The following is a 22,064-nucleotide window of genomic DNA, read 5'->3' on the forward strand; positions in this document are numbered from 1 at the left end:
AGCTAACTTAGTTGCCGGGGTAGCCGCGAATATAGCGGTGGCTCGCGCTGACTGTTATTCGTGTCTGAAACAACCGTAAAATAAAAAAGAAATCCTGGCCTGTCATTATTATCAGGCACAATTTGTCACTTTGTTTAAATGTGCGCAATTACTGACAGTGAGTGTAAAGTTTTTAAAAACCTAATGGTAAAGTTTGAATTTATTCTGGCACAGCGGTAGACAGCTAAAGAGGCAGAGGCTGAAGCTCAAACACTTTCCCACCAAACACTGGAGCATGTTGCAGCAGCTAACGTTACACTGCTGTGTACTGAGAGAGTCGATGTAACATGCAAACACTGGAGCATGTTGCAGCAGCTAACGTTACACTGCTGTGTACTGAGAGAGTCGATGTAACATGCAGCCCAGATGTTCTGTAAAAAAGTACTCAGATCTTAACAAAGTAACAATACTACAGAGTAAAAATACTCTTTTGCAAGTAAAGTTCCTGCATTTATAATCGTAATACTTTTTAGGATTTTGAATTAAAAAATGTATTTGTAACAATGTAATTATACACTGCATGATTAATTTTTAACACGTATTTGACATGTTATGTGGGACTGAGATCAAGTTACAGTAAAGATATGTTAGTCTTTATTATGGGAAATGATCTTGACATAGGCTATAACCTAACTAATTTTAATATATATTAATCATAATTGTTACTTTGGATTAAAAAAAAACATTTGTATATCAATCTAACAGCCAACCATCAACATTGAGGGGGTATTGAGGGATTGTGCATTCATTTAGTATCAGATTTCCAATTGTATTTGTGAGAAATGGGTCGAGAAAATAAGGTCTAAATTGATGCACCAGAGGCTGAGATATCCTAATAGATAATCTGGAGCAAAATAAACCCGCTGGATTCAACTATTTCCAAATTGGCAACTCCAAAGCATCTTAGACGCTCCCAGTTCTTAGGATCTGCATGAACCCAGCTTGTGAAGATTATTTTTTTTACAAAATCTTCCAAGTTTCCAAACCGAGATAACACTGATAACAATAACAGCGACAGAAGACATCATGCAACCATGGCCAGTAAACTGATCCTTGTGTATACAATTGATGGAGTAGCCTATTCTTAAAGTAAACTCAATTTTGGTATTACTTTTTAGATTAATTTAAAGCTTTCTTAATTTCATATCAATTGAAACGTTGGCCATTTTTGTCCACTAGGGACATGAAGTGGCTGATCAGTTAATCAAAAAATAACAAAATACATAAAAATATATATACAAATGTGTTGTTGTTCCAAGGGATTTGTGACTATAACCATTAGGCTAGTGTTGCAGAGAAACCAGCTGTTTCACTTTTAATTGTCTCTCTAACAGTAGCCTAGGGTACTTTTTCCTTTCTTATTCTTTTTGTTCATCTTTTTTGTGTGCAGATATTTGCCTTTAAATTGGGCTATTTAAAAGGCTTCGCTTGTATCCTTGCACTGGCAACTAGCTATAAGCACAGAGACCAATGCTTTCTTTGTAATCATCAAAGGTCACACTCGGATGAATGCGCTTCAAAAAAGTTACTCTGGATTTGATATTTATGTAGTTTAAAATCTGCATGTTGTCCCAGTTCAGTGTCCGTGTGCTTCTGGCTTTGCACAAGATTATGGGGTGCACGAGATGGGATGCAACATATAGAGCTCTCCCAGCCCAACCACTACAAGAGCGTAACGCATATTTGTCGGCTCGGATGCAGCAGCATCCTCTCAAAAGCTCTGCTTCAGCTCAGTCAGTCAGACTGCCGAGGAGGCTGTAGGATGCTGCCGGAGGATCCAGCCCGAACTACCGAAATGAACCACACTGCGATTTAGACCGGGATCAGCACGAGAGAGAAAAAAGAAAGAAGGGAGAAATCTAAAAAAAAAACTCTCATCATCAACTGCTTCATTTTGAACTTGATATCGGAGTATGGGAGTCGTCGGCACGGTTGCAGCTCTACACTGGCTTTAGAAGTTGGACAGCCGGAAATTTGAATGCCATGACTCTTGACTTTGGACAAGATATCCAGCGCAGTGCAGAAGGCGTGCAGTATTTTAGAAACCAAAAGGTGGACTTCTCCTTTTGTGCAGATTATGTGTCTTCTGAGGGTGTTATCTGATCAACATGTGGCACCTAAAGAATAGGCACCTTTAGTCTTTCTGAGGCATGGAGCATTAACCTATCGATCCCCGAAGAACCCATGGGTACTACTTATTATTCACAGTAATGGAATGAAGACACTATCTTGATATGATGGATGAAAGATCCAGTAAGCTCATCTTGGTCCCTATTTTAGCTGTGCTTTTTGTTATGATAGGTTACCAGTACATATGTCCCGCTGGCAGCAATTCATGCCACTTTAAGGCTGAGGAGAAATTAAGGGGGGTAAGCCTACTTTCCATCCCGTACCAGGACAGCGATGATTTCTACAGAGATCAAGACCTGGAGGATGACAGCCCTCCTAAACTACCGTCGAAATTCAACTTCACAGAAAGAGACCTTGACAGACACGTGGAGTTCAATATCAAAGGGGACGACGTGATAGTGTTTTTGCACATCCAGAAGACCGGAGGAACCACTTTCGGGCGGCACTTGGTGAGGAATATTCGCTTGGAGCAGCCGTGCGACTGCAAACCAGGTCAGAAGAAATGCACATGTCACCGACCAGGCAAAGAGGAGTCCTGGCTCTTCTCCCGGTTCTCTACAGGCTGGAGCTGCGGACTGCATGCAGACTGGACCGAGCTAACGAACTGTGTGCCTGTCATTATGGATAAGAAGGAGGCCCAGAGGAATAAAAGGTAAATGTACACAAACAGGCATGCAAGACACATACACTGGAGCCCCCATGATACATGTAACAGTCTAATTTGTGTGTCCTGCTGTTAATTTGCAGAGTACACAACAGTTAGGTGAGCAGTAATGGATGGGATTGTGTTTCCACTGGAGTGATACTGTAGTTTAGTCAGGAAGTCAAAAACAATACCTACACTGATTTGTAAAAAGGCAATTAACTGCAACCAATCACCCAGCAATCAACTCAAGTTGTTGTAGGTGGTTGTGTAACACAAGTGGGTTTGACTGGGGATAATGTAATAAATATATTTAACTTTGCTAAACTTTCAAACATATAAACCATCTGTTTGGCCTTTGTGCTCACAATGAACGTGTTCCTGCCCAGCTGTGCCAGTGTTGTTATTCTGCCAATTTGCGCCCTTCACCAATTGTACTGAAGCATTTAAAGAACTCCCCTTTCGCATCAGAAATGATGTTTGTAAGTCTGCAGTCCGAGTGTTCTGGCACACTGTGGTGTTTTCATTGTCAATGGATCAAAGCTCCAATTGCACCTATTGAAAACTGACTGAGAGTTGTATTGAAGCACACACACTCTGAATCCATAAGGATAAGCTAAAGGGTGAGCGACAGATTCTCTTTTCATCCCTGTGATAGAGGGTATCACTCTGTTTGATTAAATCGTCCAAAGTTAGGGTGTCTCATACACAAACCTGCCCATACACCAGTACACACAACTCCCCCTGCATTGTGTGATAAGTCCCTTGATGAGGTGTTCTTGTTGGCTTAAAGAACAGGTGCACTGCTGCTGCATCACGTTTCATGCCATTTTATCTCAGGACTTCAAATTATCCAAAAATGTTTGGATTAGATGCACAGAAGTAATCTGAGAGGAAAACCAGTTAATTTTACTTGCATTATCTCTCCAATTTGTTCTGTTGTAATTGCAGTAGAAAAGACATTTGCAATAGCTTACTACTAATGTGATGTAATGTATGCAGTACAATTACTAAAGGGGACAGCCTTGTAATTAACTGCATGAGTGTGTGTGTGTGTGTTTTCACGAGTAGATGTGTATTTTTCAATGCAGTTTGATTCTTTAAATTGCATTCTATTTTAGTCTATTCATTAAAATAGCACGTTAAAATTCTATCAGTCAGTTGCAAATCCTCAAAGATACTCACATGTGGGAAAAGCATTGACCAAATGTCACAAGCACACAAGAATTTCCTTCTCTGTTTTGAAAAAAACAATCTTACACTGAAGTACATGAGCACATGATTTATTTCTGCTGTGCCAAGTGTTTCCTTTACTCAGGAAAGTGCTCACTTGATGCGACAGCTCTTCATTTCACAGCTGCAACATCTATTCTGCACTTAGTCCTCCCATCCCTTGTTCTTTAGTGGGCTCCCGCAGCATCTATTCTGAGATAATTCTGCCTCGACCAAGACTGTTGGCAGACACACTATGTTAGACCCCCTCACTAACCAGCCACTGCACACGACACATTTACCGAGATGACTAACAGTATTATGCAAATTCATAATCATTTGTGTATGAGCAATGCCTTCATTAAAATATCTTAAATGGTATCGGGTCAACGAAAAAAAAAAAAGCACCCTTGTACAGTAAAATGCGTAATTTGTAATACATAACCCACTTGTTACAAAAATCTTAACTCCACCTAAGGGTACAATGGGGAATACCAAGCATATATCACTGCCAAATTCAGATGGCATACCCTTGTTTTTCGGTTGAGAGCCTCTCAGATTGAGTGGCTGCCTTTCCGCAGTCCCAGGCATTCACCTTGCCAGCTCTTGAGCTGGCAGTAAGGGGAGCCGAGGTGGGCGGCGATGGCACTGTCTGCGTGGCAGTGTATGGCCTTTTCAGCCGGGCAGGGTGCACGGTGAGCCAGCCGTGCAGCCCTGGAAAGGTCAGGTGTGTCAGACTGGATCAGTGTGCGTGTCCTGCGGCGTGGCTCCTCTGGAGTTTGCTGTCAGTCAAGGGAGAAGTGGAGCGGGTGAGCCTGGCTCTCTTCAGGGGCTTTTTGGATAAACATACCTCTAAGTGCTGTCCTCTTAAGTTGTTATGTGGAGAGCGTCATGGCATTACTTTGTCTGCTGCATGAAGATGGCTTGTTGAGCAGGTTGTTTTCCTCTCAGGCGAGTTCCGAGGCCTGCACTGAGGAGACCTGCTGGAATTATTTCTGATTGTTGCGGCTCCATTAGCTTACTGTTTGGTCTCGAGTCTTGAGTAGATATACAGTATTTTTACTTTGACACTGGGTCACAAAACAAGAAGCTGATTTTCACAATGTAGACGCATAAAGTATGGACTGAGTAAACCATGTCTTCAGAATTGTTTTTCTTGTGTAGTAAAAGATCGTAGGTCAGTACCAGATACTTATTTGATGTTGCTTTCCATTGAAATAAGAAGGAGCGTATTCGGTTTCTCACTTCAATATTAATTTCCATCGTGGTGCAGTCAGAATTGATGTCACTGAGATGAAAAAAAAAGCAACAACACAGCTTTATTGTTATGGCTGCAGGTCCAAGGTGAGGAAATTTGATTATCAAACATACAGCCTGGAGTCCCTACAGTGAAGCATACATTATACGCCTTGAATAAAGCAGCAGTGATAGACTTCTGTCCATGTGCAGTATGAATGTGAGTATTATGACTTTTCAGATTATTCCCTTATGAGCAAATACCAACATATCTACAATGTATGACAAGAAGCCATTTAAGATATTAGCAGCAGAGCCATTGAAGCCTTTGTTACACATCAAAGAAAGTGACTAGAAGCATTTTCCATGTAAGCACGAGGTCACTCAACCAGAGCACGAAAACATTTGTGCGTGCGCATTGTCATTCGTACAACAGATAGAGAGATTGCTACTTTGGCTGAGGTGACCTCATCCTCTTAGTGCCCAGAGTGTGTGCTTGGTTTGTTTGTCTGATTCTACCTGAGCTAGTAATTTATTCCACATTCTTCTTCATAGCTTTGATAATGTGGTTTAATAGCAAATCAAAGCCTATATTTCATATTGACATGCATTGAGGTGGAAACTGGATGTTTTGTTGACATATCAAACGAATAGAATTAATCAGGGTCATCCGTTAATGTACTGCAGTGTGTGTCTGACGCTGGACAACACAAGATTTGTCGACTGAATTAAGAGTTTGTTTAGCCAACAACATTTCTAACGGTGGTATTTTGGTGACATTTAATGTTCAGCCTTTGAATACGTGTTGAACTGATTTGAATTTGGTTCATATCTGTCTTTGTCCTTTCACTGAATGTCTCACTTTAGAGGAAAATCTATTATGCAGTGTTGTATATGTTAATTACAATATATCTCAAATACTACAAAACCCATTTCAATGAAATTGGGAGAGAAATGAGGTCATTGGCAAAGGAAAAACCATAACTCCTGAACTGTCTGGCATAGTACCAAAACAATTTGTCTCTCCCTGGATTCCTGAATTATATTTAGTTCAATTCAATATAACTTCATTTTTCAGCCAGCCAGGTTAACAATTAAAAATAAGAAATAAGATGAAAACATGTGTGAAACTCATGTAATAAACACATATTTATCAGATTTCAGCCTTACAGAATGTGTGTGTGTGCATCTAGTTTTCTAGTTGCGAACAAACATCTTTGTTTCTGTACCTTCAGCTGTATTTAAGAAAATCTTGCCACTATGCATTGTTAGAAATTCAAGTTTGGGTTTGAAAAGATAAACAAAATTGACTTCACTACATGAAGCTGACGCAGCCGACACTGAGCTAACAGTTCATTTGTTCATATTCTTATCCGTGTCCCCAGGAGTCATGTTTATTGTGTCATCCACTTGCTACATATTTAGCAGGTACATGAATTTATGATTTGGATAAAGGCCACAAACATCCACACCAATACAATGATTAAACCTCTTTTTTAATTGTGTTGGACAGTACAGCTTTTTTTCCTGTTCCATTTTATGATCGTTGTTCCCATTTTAACTGTGGCCTCATGGTAATTTTATGTATATGCTGATGTTGCCATTTTTATCAATTATAAAATCTTCATTAGCAACTTTCTTGTTGCCTATGCATAATGAATGCTCAGTTCAGAAGTACAAAGAGACCAAAGCCAAAACACGAGTAGAGTACAGAGGCTCTTCGATACCCTCCTTTGATGAAGCACAGAGAGAGAGAGAGAGAGAGAGAGAGAGAGAGAGAGAGAGAGAGAGAGAGAGAGAGAGAGAGAGAGAGATGTGCCTATGTAGCAATGACAGAGGATGTCCTTCTGGATAATGATGCTTTTAGATTACTGTGTCCTCGAGGTTTTTATGTTATGTGGACTGAAAAGCTGTGTATATAGAACAGAAATGGGCAACTAGTCTAATTTGTGACTTTTCTGTGAATTCCTTGCCGTCTTAATGATGTCACTAACTGAAGGATGTTTATCAGCCGTTTTGTTATATTTTAGTTGCTGTATGTTTGATTTAAATGCTACTTTACAGTGATCATATACCCTAATTGCTGTCAGTCCTCTGTGAGGTGAAGAATAAGTCTTGTGTGCATTATGGCCTGATGTGGTTCAGTTCCAGTCTGTTGTAGGTCACCAGTATTACCATTAATGGGTGCTAAGCTAGAGTATCCAATAAATTAATGACGGCTACTGCAAAACTATTAAAGCCTCTGCCTACAATATGTTTTTTTCCACCAGTCATAAAAATAACATATTCACATTCCCTTAGTTTCTACAACAACCCTACAGGAGCACTAATAGACTGTTATTGCTTACATAGCACATTAATGATGTGCCCTAATCCTTTGCTGAATAACACCCCACCTCATTTTTTATTCATAATAAGTGATGCAGAGAGGGCTGCAATTACTGCCATTTACAGCTTGTATCATTGAACCATGCTTGTATCTCTCTATCTGCTACCTGCGCATGACATCTACCAATGTTGGGCATCTCCCTGAATCAGCACGTGGGAGGGAGTCATTACAAAACCCGACCCAAATGAACTTCAACTTGCAGCTTGCAGACAGAAATCGTATTTTACATTGATGTGGATGTAGCCAACAGTGGTGTAGAGTCTTCATTTCATTACACAATATGTGGGCTGAGTATGATTATTGTCGTTATTGTTGTTCTCAATCCATCATATTGGAGGTCATAGTTGGAAATAGCAGTTGAGAAAATCATCTCCTTTTTGGAGCTTTTAATCATATCACACAATATTCATCAGATGGAGTTTGCCCAATTGGCATAGAATTGTAGGAACGTGCTTTTGTTTTGGGAACACTTTAAAGCGGCTATAATCAATATCCTTTTATAATGACAATGTATCAAATTACAGCGGGTAATGTGAAAGGCGTCGCTCTAAAGAACCTACATAGAATTATCACCTGAATCTTTAGCTTTACTGTTTTGGTTCACTGCTCTCATAGCTGGCAGCAGTATTATTACATTACATTACAGATCATTTAGCTGACACTTTTATTCAAAGCGACTTACAATAAGTGCAAGCAATCATGAGGATACAACTCCGAGCAGCAAGAATCTTGCAAGTACTTTAGCTTCAAATAGGTGAAATCCTTTAAGTGCAGAACAATAGCTACAAATAAGCCAAATAAAAGTGCAACATACAGAAACAATAGAATATGAATTTAACTATTAGCTACAAATAAGCCAAACCAATGTAAGTGCAAAGAACAGTTTAATATGTATATATTTATTTTTCTCTCAATCGCCGAGGTGCAGTCGAAACAGGTGAGTCTGCTGACCTGACATCAATGGTGAGGTCGTCCCACCATTTTGGAGCCAGCATAGCAAACAGGCAGGTTTTATTTGAGTGGTATCTGGGTCCCATGCAAAGCGAAGTGAGAGCGCTGGGGTGTTTGATTTGACCATGGCCTGGATGTAGGAAGGGGCTGATCCATTACAGTACGGTACAGTACCTGCTCAGCACCAAACAGGGTGAACAGGGTTAGCAGTTGACACAAGAGTCAATATTGGACTTACACTACTGCATATCAACTTTAAAGGTGATGACATGTCCGTGCTGTCCACAACTTGCCAAAAAGATCAGGTGTGGAAGGTTTAAGGTATTTAATGATTATATGTATTAATTGCTTTTTTGGAAATGATATCTAATGTCTATTGGACAGGGACTCTAAAGAAAGTGCAGGACCTCCATGAGACACAGTAAAGCAGCAGGGTGATTTGGACGCCCTCCAAACACAGATGAACTCGAAAGGGGGAAAGTTGAGCAGATTTACAGGTCTGGTGTAGGAGGCAAAGTGCTCATCCCAACGATGTGGTGTTTATGATGTGTAGAGGTGCGGGTGCCTTTGCAGGCCTTGGACTTCCAGGACGCGGAGATTGCTTTTCAAGTGTCATTAATTCAAGTCGTCATTGCTAGCAGGCCTGAGCGGTAATCCAGTTGGTTTGATAATTAAGTGTTACCTCTACAGAGAGAGCAACAGCATACGTCAAGCACTTGCTCACTGTCATGACAAAGAAAATAAAAACGGTCAAGGAAGTCATTAAATGTGATTCAACTTAGACTATGCAGACGAAGAAAAAAAGTGCTTTATCTTTCAAAAGAAACTTTTAACAGTTTCCTCACAGGAAAGTATTTAGCATATTCAAATAAAGCCAGTATTCTTCTCAAAATAATAAAGTGGATTGACCTTTTTCAGTTAATTACATTTGACTAATTGACATTCTTAACATCCAAATGAAAATATTTCTATAGTACAAAAAATAATACATTCACTAATGCTGGTTGTCATTATGCAATACTGATATAATATGTCTTTGCCAGAGAGAGACATATTGGTCATACATGCATTGAGTGGCCAGAAACATGACTCCAAATAAATTCCCATGTTGGTCCATATCTTCTGAGTGTGTAAGTAGGTAACACCCAAGTGGCCAAAAATCAATTATTGCAGTTTTAAATAAATAATGTTCAGTTCAAGTAAAGCAGGAAGTAATGCAGAAAGCTGATTATAGAAGTTGAAAGTATATAATTGGTTTGATTTTTAGGATAACATTTTCATTTTATTTAACTGCATATTTCCATCCAGCTCCAGAAAAAAACATGTAACATGTAAGACATTATATTATGATTATTTGACAAACTAGAACCAACGAGTTGGCATTGACTCCAATCTCTGAGGTCTTCTTTGTAATTCTTATATCACATATGCTGATCTTTGTAAAGGTGTGTAGTACTTTGTGTTCCCAGTTTTCAGAAGTTTTTATTCACTATTAGGAAGATTATATTTTATTGTTGCCATGTGATGTCTCTTCTATTTGAAAGGGGATTAGTGTTCCAGTTCTATGCGGAAATCTGCTACTTGATACATGATGCACCAAACAGTGTCGTCACACATTATCGTTCGGTGCACATTGATTGAATAACTGAGCCCTTATAGGCCACTGCAATATTTGCATTTAGAGAAAATAAAAAGCTTTGCTTGTGTTTGAGTTGCTGTGGGTATTTGTCATTGTCCATTTGGCTTGGAACGGTTTGAGATGTAGTATGGAAGGGGCTTACCTCCCTTTCCCTAAAAGCCACTCTAGGTAATGAAAGCCATGCAGCTTGCCAGAGTAGACTTGCAGCTTCTCTGATGCTGCTGTCAAATACTTGCTGGTCCGGCAAATATGAATCTCCAATTGTCTGATTCAGCTCTTGTAGCGTGATTAAAACTTGGCATTTTGCTCGAGTGGCTGGCAAGAACCCTTGTGTCACAGTTTTCTGGAAGCCGGTGTGTAGACTTAGATCCTGGTAGAAAATGTTGAATCGCTGCAATTTATCGCATTTTTCTCACTGCATTTCGTCACCGAAAAGCCATGACAATGTGACGATCCTGCTGTTAAATGTTTTTGGCTTGACTCGGATATGTAGTTTTCTTAATTTGATCCATGCCGTGACATATGATGAATACCTCGCTCTGACTCTTAACAGCTTTGCTTTATGAACTCTCAGATCCCAGACGTGCTGTCGTGGAACTGAACTCCTACTTCCCAGTCAGCTTTTGATCAGTGTGAAATCACACCCCAGACTAAATTAAAAAAAAGAAGAGAAGCAAAAAGCACCTCACACTGATTTGGTTAAATGTAGTCATCATTGTGCAGAGAATGAGTCAGCTGCTGCAGAGATTCAGAGATTTGGTGTTTAATGTCCTCAAGAGGGCTAGTGGCTGAGCCGCTCAAATGATCCTATTTTCAGAGGGGCAATTAACTTTGGCTCTGTTTTCCCGCTAATTGAGAAAAGAACGTTCTTGTTCTCTATAAACAGTCCATAAAAAAAGTAATTGTGCAAAACTTGAAGACTTTTACAATCTTGCTGATCAAGAGCTGCCTGATCAGCAAGTTTCATGAATACACCGCTTTGAAGACATACTACTGCTACAGCTTTTTGTGCTTTTGCAAAAAAATTTGGCTGGCTTTAGCTTTAAGTGTCACTTTAATATGCAAGACCCAATAACATACATGCTCTATATAATACATGCTTTCTGGCAGAATCACTGCAAGGGAACTTAGAAAATAGATAAAAGAAAAATGTTCAACAGCCACATTAACAAGGCAGGCCTGGTTCCCTTCTTTGTTAATTCATAACGGAACTTCCTTCCCTGCCTGTGTGTGTGCATGCGTTTTGTTCATACTCGCATCTTTACTTGACAGATTGACATGGAAAATGCCAGCAGAGGTGCCTGGCTGTGTTATTTCTCAATTGATACCTGTAAGGCCTGACAAGAGGACCGTGCCAGGAATAACTGCCGCTGTAACTGATTTATTATAACAACCTGGAGAAAGGTCATCTGTGGGGAGGCTAGCTGAGGCTGCCTGCCTCACACTGCTCCCCCCAATTTGGATTCAGAGGTTGACTGAGCACCTGGCACACTTAAAGTGTAAGCACAGGTAGAGTCACCTTCACACGGACTAATCTCGCTTGCAAGAGTGTGCAACCCCAGCTTTTGGTGGGATAAAAATCGCAATGTTTTGATGTTGTTAAGGGCTGTGTTAGCTTGCGATGTGGTGAAATATGTCAAAAATGAAACACTTCCAGAAAATCACTAGAGGGATAAGGTGCATTGAAAGGTAAAGGTATACCAAAATTAGTAACGGCATATAATAAAACAGCAATCCATAAAATATATTCAATCAATAAAATATTTACTGCTGGTGTCCTCTGCATCTTCCCTCTGCTGCGGCATCAGTCAGACTCGCTGTGAAAGAGATTTGAATAATCTCACTGAACAGATTGCGCTCCAGATTGCATTTTAAATTCCTGCATTTATAAATAGGTCCTGTTTTATTTTGCAAAATCATTATAGATATTTGATCGGCAGTGCACATGATTAATGGCAGATACTTGTTTTCATTAATGTTTGATACAAAAACAATCTTATGAAACAATATTTATTACTTAAAAATGTCAATTATGCCAGACTTGTCTATTATGTTATATATTTTAACATCCTCTAGGTTTTCTGATTAGTTTAAAGGCAGAGAACATCAGATATTGAATGTTATGATGAATGGAAAAATAGTTTATTTCCCACTGGAAAAGGAGTTCCCTCTTTAGATCAATTTCTGTTCCCCACCACAGACAATATTGCAGTATAAATTGGGTCCCAGGACGCAGTATAATAAGTATGGATTGAAAGTCTTTCCTAACAACAGCTCGGCACCGGAGAGTAGAGTAACGTCTTGTGGCATCACAGAGTGCTGGTGTGGAACAAATAGCATTATGTCCCAGCACGTGTCGTGATACAGCACATCAACCTCATCATAGGAATCCAATGTCCCTCAATACGAGTCAGATCTCTCCAAGTGCCAGACGAATGGCTACAAAACAGAGCTTTAAATCCCACTCGCAAATCCAGGGATCACTAAACTTCTCATCAGTCTCTATTCTGCTATGGATACTGAACGATGCTTCATTCATCATTCTGTGTAAGCCCTCCCCCCCCTCCTTATGTTTGGAATCCGAGCTGGGAATTTGTTTACTTTTTCTCCAAGGGTGGTGGTGAGAGGAAATTGTCCTAGCACTGGAGGCATTTGCTTCTCTTGTAATGCCAGGCATGTCTGTGAATCATAACAAGTTACCGAGGCAGGAACAATATTAAGTGTCTTTGAGTGCTTCCTTTCGAACAGTATGTATGAATTATCAGCAAATGGCTTTTCCCTCGCTGTCATCAAGAAGCACATTATGCCTTTGTTAAATATTTCAAGATGGAATATACACCGATGCATATTAATGCCGTGTGACATAAATTATCATTGATTCCAAGTTTTTACACACACACCCATAAAAGCCAGTGTGCTGCGAAAGTCAATTTGGGTGTGTTGAGAGCTTTTAGCAACAATGTGCAGAGAAATTGCAGCGTCGTTTCAGGCCTGGGAATGCAATGCAAGGTGCCAACATGACTAATGGGCCTAACCTGGATCCTCTATCGACTCGCAAAGAAATACTCAGGGATTGATTTGACTGCTTATGCCACTGCCATATCCCCCCCCCCCCACACACACACACACACAATGATATTGTTTCACGGCTATTTGTAAAACTACTGCCAAAGCCTTTCTTTCTTTCTTTCTTTTTTAAATGTCAGATATAATATCAAATCTGCTCCATGGGTCGAGTTACTCTTTTAAATTCAACTTGTCTTGTCATCTGAGTGTTACAAGAGTGGACGGATGTGTTCATTCTGAGGACGTTTTGGAAGTGGGTGCAACAAAGGTTTATAAGTTTAGATATTTAATTATTTTTACAGAAATAAAAAACTACAAAACATGCATGGAAGATATTGTATATGATGATTACTGAGGATGCAGCATTATTTGATTTCGCAAGGTCTTACTGTATCTACTTGACCACACAGTTGTGTCTTATGTCTTGTAGTGACTTCTGATAGCATTTTATTCTTTTCTCATAAATATCAATGTTCAGATTACTTAAAAACATTTTTATGGGACCTCCTTAGCACTCACACAGAATATAATGAAATAAAAAGGGTTATCAAGGATAAAGGTGTGTTGACAAATGATGTGTTTAAAATATGTCACTAGACGCCACCTTTAAAGTAGAACTACTGTAAGATTCACCTGAAATGTTTTAAAACTTGATTAGATTGAACATGATTTTGAAATCGCTTGTGTGTGCTTTACTATTTGTATTCACCGTGTTTGAAAAGGAGTCCTTCGGCCATCTCGGCTCTCCTAAAGTGCGAAAGGAGAGAGCTGAGCTCTAAGCAGCTGTTCCAGCACAAGACTGTGGCCTTTCCATGTAGATGATTGATTCAGGTGCGGTGAGGAGGGAGAGAAGGGATCAGGCTTTGGGCTGTGTCCGTTAATCACACTGTATTACCACACAGGAGGCATTTATCACCAAGCACCAAAGGCTTCAGTCCACAGGGAACACTGAAACCAATCTCATCGCTTACATGCAATCCATCCAGGTCCACGAAAAGGAGCCTTGTTGAGCGCTACCACATCCATTTTCTCTATAAGAGGGGGATGTTACACAGAAAAAGTAAGAGGCAAAGAACAGAGAAGAAAGGAGGGAGGGGGGGATTGAAGATACTTTGGGATAAGTCTTTGGGAAATCCTTTGTGGTATTTTTTTCAACCTCATCCTGTGTCACAGCCTTTAGTGGTGTTTGTGTCACATCATGGAGTCAAGTTCTAAAACAAGCGGCTACATTAGTGGGGAGGCTTAATGTTTCAGGCACAGGTGAGACAATAACATACATTTCATTTGATCTTTTGATACAATGAAGGGCAAACTGTAGAAACACAGTGTTCACGGGACAAAGTAATCCTCCCTTTATTTTATTAGCCAATGCAGTGCCTTTGCTGGATGACATTGGATTGGGTTGCGAAAAAAAGTTGAGCCAGCTTCAACTATTTTGCCAACAAATCTGCGTTTTATGCCAAAGCCCTCTGGCCAATGAAATAAATGAGGGGAATTAGTTTTTTCACACAGTGCTGTTGTCTGTCTTCACACGGCATTTGGCTTTAACAGAGCCCATAGATCCACGGGTGTCACAGCCAAAACCATGCACCCAACTAAATTGTGTGATGGTGTTGGTCTGGTTTGTCTGAGGCCACCTCACAAATATAGTTTTTCTAGAAAACACCTCATAACAGGATCTCAAAATCATCAGCCAGCTCTATTTGTCTTCTCCCATAGCTTGCCTCTACCTCCACACCTCACTGTCTGTCCTCGTCCAACAATGCACTCAACATTGTTAGTGTCTAACAGTGAGGATGATGGAGTAAAATAATTAAATGAATGGACAAAAGAGCTCTTGTGGGTTAAATTACAAGTGAGTGTGTAATTTAGTCGTTCATAAATCATACTTGACCTACTTATCAATACTGGACTGACAGACAAAAGGCTCCTTTGCCTGGTGGAGTTTCCACAGTTAACGGTTGTTACTACTGGTAACTATTTTGTTGAGTTACCCCTTAGTGAAATGATCTCCTGGTCGGCAGTGATGTAGTGTGTATGTCCAGCGTTTTAGTTGTGAAAGGGAGAACGCAGAATGCATTTTAAAGCGAGGTTTACAGAGAACCAATCTAAATGCTTCTTATTCTACAGACAATACATTGTGCAATCAACATATTCTTCGTTGTCTATTGCCTCTTGGATTCTATGAGGAGATTTTTGTAACCATCTCTTTGACGGGCTAAAGGAATTTTTTTTTTTGTAGTTCCTATTCCATACAAACAAGCTGGGTTGAAAATGTGAATTATTGTGTAGAAATCACTAAATAATTCAATCCGCTTTAGATCAAATTACATGGGGGATGATAGTGAGGGTCCCACCAGCAGCGTGTGATGCTCAAGTGCTGGCTCTCTAAAGAGCAAGCCTTGTTTGAACTAGAAGGAAGGTTACAAAATGAATCTATGACAGTACCTCGTGCTCAAAGCACATCCTTGTTATACTTTCACAGGCATCTTGTTTCTTCTTGGACATAACATTCACCCTAATTACAGGCCCCCAGCATCTACATGTACAGGTTGCACTCACACCCTCTAACAACTGACATTAGCAATGATAATGGTTTTAGCTGTAGGGGGTCGTGTTTAAAGGCTGGAAAAGAATATGCCTTTGTGCAGCAGGGCTCTCCTTTTGTGCTGAGTGAAAGGTGAAGTAAATGATTATTATACACTAAAAGCTACAATTACTGAAGAGATGTGAAGTCTTCAATTTGGACGCGTGTTTGAAGTTTTTGGAAAATAGTCAGCCGCATATGAGATCTCTAGAATTACAGGGGCCTTTGAGTCTGCGCAGGTTTGTGTCGATTTACAGCGTTGTTCAGTTTGTGTGAGCTGGCGAGGGAGCTGCTGGTTTCCACTCAGATGGAGCCATAAGAAGGTTATTGCTTTTTCTCTATAGTCCATTAAACAACATCACTTCATGCCTGTTATTCTCTCTGCATGTAATCTGTTGCAACCGTTGCATTTTGTGTGAACAGAACATGAAAACGTTGCTGCACCGCAGACAACAGATTTGTCCATAGTCAATGCACAAGATGTATCAGTCTGACATTTACATTGAAATGGAAAATGTGACCCAGTGAGCTTACACGTCTGACTCCTGGTGTAATTGTTTAAAATCGAAGGCACAGAACCTCACACTCCCTCAGGACCTTAACGCTGATGCTTGATAAGTAAGAGCAAACAGACGCCTGTTTATTGGCGGCTCTGATGAGCGCCTGTGTTTTGTCACGTTAGGAGGACAAACAACGTCTAAGCGAGGGTAACCACTGCTGTTTTTAATTAACGCACCACACTTGCAATCACAGCAATAAATTTGTCTGCTTTGTTGTCTGGTGAAAGTGGATCAAAGTCAAAGCTGTGCCAGCAGTGTGCATGTGAGGTGAGCTTTTTCCTTTTTTTGGTTTTATATGAGAGCTACAGGGAAATTTACCTAGAAGTAAGTGCAGCTTTTTTTTTAATGTCACCCAGCATTTAGAAGCCTCAGCTCAGTGGAACAGTAGCAGAATAAAATCCCGCTTGTGTTGACATGAGTGGCAGGGCGTCCAGAAATTTATATTCATGGCTCCAAATGGAAATGGAACAACCAAGATGGCTGTCCTGCAGTGCCAGGCCCAGTTATTGATATGCAGTGGAGGGTAGAGAGTGACATTTAACTGCGAGAGGATGAGCAGACTCTGACCAGCTTGAATACTCTGCAGCAGATGACCTGGCACATACAGAATCAGGCTACAGTATTGCTTGTCTTTACAGGCGACTGAGGGGAGCTGAGAGGAATGGGCGTCAGAGCTGAGGGAGTCATTTTCAGCTAGCCTCCACCATGCCGCAGTCAGGGGAGACAAACAGGAAAATCAATACTCACACTCAGGACAGTTCACTACAAGGGCCTTCCTCAGCGTCGCTATCCGTCAGAGTCAGTCCCTCAAGCGGGATGGGAACTGCTGACAAGAAAGGTGTCAGGGCACACTGATCACACTGTTAGAGAGCGACTGAAGTCTTGTTCAGCACCACAGACAGCTCCAGACAGGCCGAGACAAAGGGCTCGGACAAAAATGTTGGTCCCAGGTTTATCTGCACTTCTTTTTCACTCTTTTAAAACATGTTCTGAATACAATTACTGGAAGGATTTAATTAGTGAGTGTACAGCAGGTACTTATTATATTAGCTCATATTAACATCTTTTCTGTGGGATTGGAATTAACAACAAATCTTCCAGGTTCCGGTTGAATCTGAATTTTGTCAAAACTGTCACAAACATATTTGAGTGCCGTTAATTGTCTGTGGGGATGTTCAATATAGGAAATAAAGAGAAGGCACTATGAAATGAATAATCATATGAATAACTTACAAATGAACCATTGGGAATTTTAGGGAAAAATGCAAAGCAATTTTTAAAAGCCAACCCCAGATTAGAAGATTTGTCCGCTTAGCGTTTCACTGCTACGTTGACGTTTTCATAAAACATTATGAAAGTGACAATAATGTTGAAACCAGGACATTTTGGAGCGAATCCGCATCACAGGGAAGATTTACATTTTCATTAACATTAGGAAATTGTCTGCCCTCTGTGAATGCCCTTCTAGTTTATTTAATAGCCTACCGTTTTTCATTTTATTATTTATTCAATAATTTTTTTTTTATTTATTTAAAAGTGATCTTGTGCGGGGGTTTTCTAGAAAATAATGATTTTTAATGACCGTTTTGGTGGCCAAGTTGTTAAGGTGACCATAAACCCCAATGTTCCAATTACTGCCCGGCACCTTTGCGGCATGTAATACCCTATCCAACACTAATTTCAAGTCACATCTCTTCTGCCCAAAAATATCAGAAAATCATATCTGGCATTAAAAACCTGATGGGAGATCGAGCATCGGGTGTCTAATCACACAACTTGTACTGATCTTTTTTGATTCCTTCATCCATCCCTGTAGTAGCCCTGACAATGGGTGGGAGACTAACCAACAGTCACGTTTTATCCTCAGTATTTTTGTTGTGTATGTGTGTGTGTGGGGAATAAGGGGGGGGGGGCAATCAATGAGTGCTGCCAATGGTAATGAAGCCACCACTATAAATGGGCTAGTCAGTCATGATTAACTGGCGTGTCATGCCTGAAGTAATTGCCTTAATTAGCTATTGAACAGGTTTCAGGGTTAATGGGACAACAGGTTGGCAGTGAATCTGATTTACTGTTGGAAGTTAATGATTTTACTCTCATCTTCCCCTCATTCCTCGAAATGATTTGATTAACAGTGTGGGAGAAACAGATCCCCTTGTTTGTTAATACAAAATCAATTTCACGGCTGGCTGAGCTATCTCTGACTGTGTTTTTGTTGGGCGAGCAAGGTCTTCAGTCAGCCACTGGAGACAGGACGAACACAGAGAGAGCCTGTAGAAGAGCGCAGACGGTAAATCTGACTCTCTGAGTGCACTGCATGTTTGGAAGCTGGCAGCTCTCCCACCCTGCCCACAAATTTACCTCCACTAAGCTTTTCTGTCATGACTAGCGGCAAATCCAGTGTGTTTTTCCCTGAAATTGTGTTCGAGGAATAAGCCTATGTGAGTAATTTGGAAGCAGGTACCATAACGTCTCCCCTGTGGGGCAAAATCTATATGTTTGAAAGTGTACGAAATGCCAGAGGGGAGAAAGTGTAAAGATGTTGTCCTCAAATCCTCGCATGCCAATGCCACTTAATTGGCAAAACTTTGGGGAGTTATTCAATAGAGGTCGAAATATAACCGCATAGTTAATGTTAACCTCCGTTTTCTCTAGTGAAAACTGTTTAGACGAACAATTTGGCTCTGGTTCTTTGTGGCATATTGTGCCTGCAGCATTGCTCCGAGATTTTGGCAGAGCTCGCGCACCGAAGCAGCAGCAGGAATATAACAGCCTTTGATTTTCTTTTCTTCAGCTCATAAATACACGTTATTAGAATGGGTTGGTAAAATTATGTCAGTTAGGGCTGTGTTCTACAAAAAACACAACATTCATGTGTTCCAGGGCCGTTACGATGATCACTTTCAATTAAGCTACGATGATTCCTTGATCAACAGAAAATTATTTTAACGATTTAAGTCATTTTTCAAGGGTTAGGGTTAGGGTTAGGGTTAGCAACTCAAATGTGATTATTTGCTGCCTTTATGAGTGAATCTTTGGGTTTTGGACTGTTTGTCTGACAAAAACAAAGCAGTTAAATGACATCTTGATCCTAAATAAATTGTAAGGTTCATTTTTCACAATATCAGGACAATTCATTCGTTCAAACAGTTAATCAAATATTTTATTTCAGATGAATAAATGATGAAAATAAGCAAAATATAAAGCAGAGAAAAGCTGCAAATTCTCATGTTAAAGAAGCTGGAACCGGAGTTTTTGCTTAAAAAATAAGTCGACTAGCAAAGCTGTGATGTGTGACCAGACAGTTTCCCAATTTCAATGTTTTGCATTTACACCAGTAAAATGACAGTTTTGAGTTTTCTAATTAGATTTCATATATTCATTCAGAACACCTTGAATCAAGTACTTTGACATTTGCTGATACAGCCCTGCTACATATGGATTAAAGGCATACGTATAGTGTAGCAGTAAAATGCAAGGAAGTTTCTGCTGAGCTGCAAAAAAAAAAGGAAATGTGCTCTTCCCCATGAGAGTCATTAAGGTGCAGCCACAGAGTAAATGAAGTGTGAGTGTATTCCATAGCTTTACTCGTGTTGGAGATGAACACGGGTGGAATAGGGAGGATGAGGAGTCATTTCCGTGTTGTGCTCCCTCATGTGCAGTGTCACAAGAACAGCAACAAAGATTATTTCATGTCCCCTTCACAGCTTTATATCTACCGGCCTGGTTCAACACTCCTGAACTGTTATGACTCTGCACACATCAAACTTTGAGCAGTTTTTGCTTCACAATAACGAACGAGAGGGTGGCAGAGGTGACGTGCAGTGTAATTGAGACAGCAGTGTGACGGAGAAGAGGGTTGTCCTAACGGGGGGGGAACGGATATAACCAAAGTGTCAGTGTTCCCCAGTTGCTCCGAAAAATGGTCCTGCATTACTTGCTGCTGACGAAGTTTTATCATCTGCGGAGCAACAGCGAGAGGATCAGACACAAGTGAGCAACAAAGATAATATACAGACACGTCAGTCTCCTTCTTTCGCTCTCTCCCTCTCTTTGTTTCTTTCTCTGTGTCTCTTCCTGTCTTTTTCTTCTCCCCGCAGCCCTGTGATCAGCTTGCCGGCACTGCTGACGCCTTTGTTCACTGCGCAAGTCGTTGAACTCAGATTGTCAATGAAACTTTGTGTCTGTGAGCCAGCTAAGCACCCAAAGTCCCACTCATCTGTCAGACACATCAGTTACACTCTGCCTTGTGATGATAGCGAGGCTACGGGTGGGGGGGGAGAGGCGGGGCAGCTGTCTTTTCAACTATTCATGAGTGGTTCAATGTCAAATATTTTATGCGTGTTGAGCAGGTTGAGCAGTAATATCTATAAAGTATATATATATATATATATATATATATATATATATATATAGGCCTATGGGCGTACATTTTGACCTGAAGCATCCATGTCGTTAATATATGCCCACGAGTCTGAGGCTTTGTTGTTGTTAAACAGAATACACTGGGGGTTTGGTTATTAACTGGCAAACTTTGCCGCACGACTGACGTAGCAGATATTAAGGAGTAAGACATATCAAGTTGTAGGTTTGGGCCTGCATGCACATGCATTACTGAAATACACATTTATTTACTGATATTTGTGAAAGTGTTATTAAAGGTGGCAAACAAAGCAGGGAATGTTTGTGAGGCTTGGGGTTTTGTAAACGCTGTGAAATAGTGTTGCATGCTGTTTTTTTTGTTAACGAGTAATCACTTTCAATTCCTTTATATATATATATATTTATTTCTGCATGTGGTTTTCATACAGGGTAGAGCCGCTATGTGTGAATGAGTTTTTTAATTTCATTTTTTTAATTATACCACTTTGGCCAAGACTGAAAATGACTCCATTGATTGTAATGCTATTTAGTACAGACAGTAATGATCCCAAGAGAATGAATACTACTAATGTTGGTGATCCCCTGACTTTTCCTCCAGCACCACTATGAGGTTGACATTTGACATCTTTCATCTTTTCCTTTCCAACAAATGTATGGATCGCCATGAAATGTGGTTCAGATAAGCATGTACTTAACATTTTTACTGTCTGATACTTTGGTTTATGACCAAAAGAAATGTTGTGTTGACCTGCTAAACAGCAACATATTAGCATTGTCATATAGTTGCGACATGAAAGGGGGCTAATTTGCGCGCCCTTGGTTCCCAAAGTCAAACTCCCATACATTCTTCTCGTAGACAATGTCTCGCCTCAGCCGCTTGGATGACCATGAAACTCCAAAGTCCAAAGTATGAACAACTGCGTTACAAAAAATCAGATACAAGCCAGTGTACATAAGAACATCGGATGATGTTAACCACAATTTCCAAGGTACATTTTGACCAGAAACATCTAATCATAGAGCTAACAGTTGTGGTATGTGCTCCATTAACTTCTGGACTCGTGGGTATTGTAGTATATAAGGTGAAAGTACTTACTCCTTCTCCACAAAGTATTGTCACTATTTTTCTTTTGTAGAATATTGTGACGTTTCACATAGCCTTTACACACTGGGGGCGTGGCGTTCTGCACCACGTGATTGGTTGATGTCTTTATCCGCAATGCAAAAGC

The 22,064-nt window shown here is 40.3% G+C and overlaps 1 protein-coding gene across 1 annotated transcript in view; it reads left to right on the forward strand.

Moving 5' to 3' along the window:
• Nucleotides 1-1,800: 1,800 nt before the first annotated feature.
• The window catches only part of hs6st3b (heparan sulfate 6-O-sulfotransferase 3b), a 61,178-nt gene continuing 40,914 nt past the window's right edge, over nt 1,801-22,064 (forward strand). Inside the window, exon 1 of the mRNA XM_029459849.1 lies at nt 1,801-2,821. Within this exon, the coding sequence (XP_029315709.1) occupies nt 2,274-2,821 (548 nt within the window). The 5' untranslated portion in view covers nt 1,801-2,273. The remainder of the gene's footprint in view (nt 2,822-22,064) is intronic.

The sequence above is a fragment of the Cottoperca gobio genome, chromosome 21 (assembly GCF_900634415.1).
Source record: "Cottoperca gobio chromosome 21, fCotGob3.1, whole genome shotgun sequence".
In the NCBI taxonomy this organism is placed as follows: Eukaryota; Metazoa; Chordata; class Actinopteri; order Perciformes; family Bovichtidae; genus Cottoperca; species Cottoperca gobio.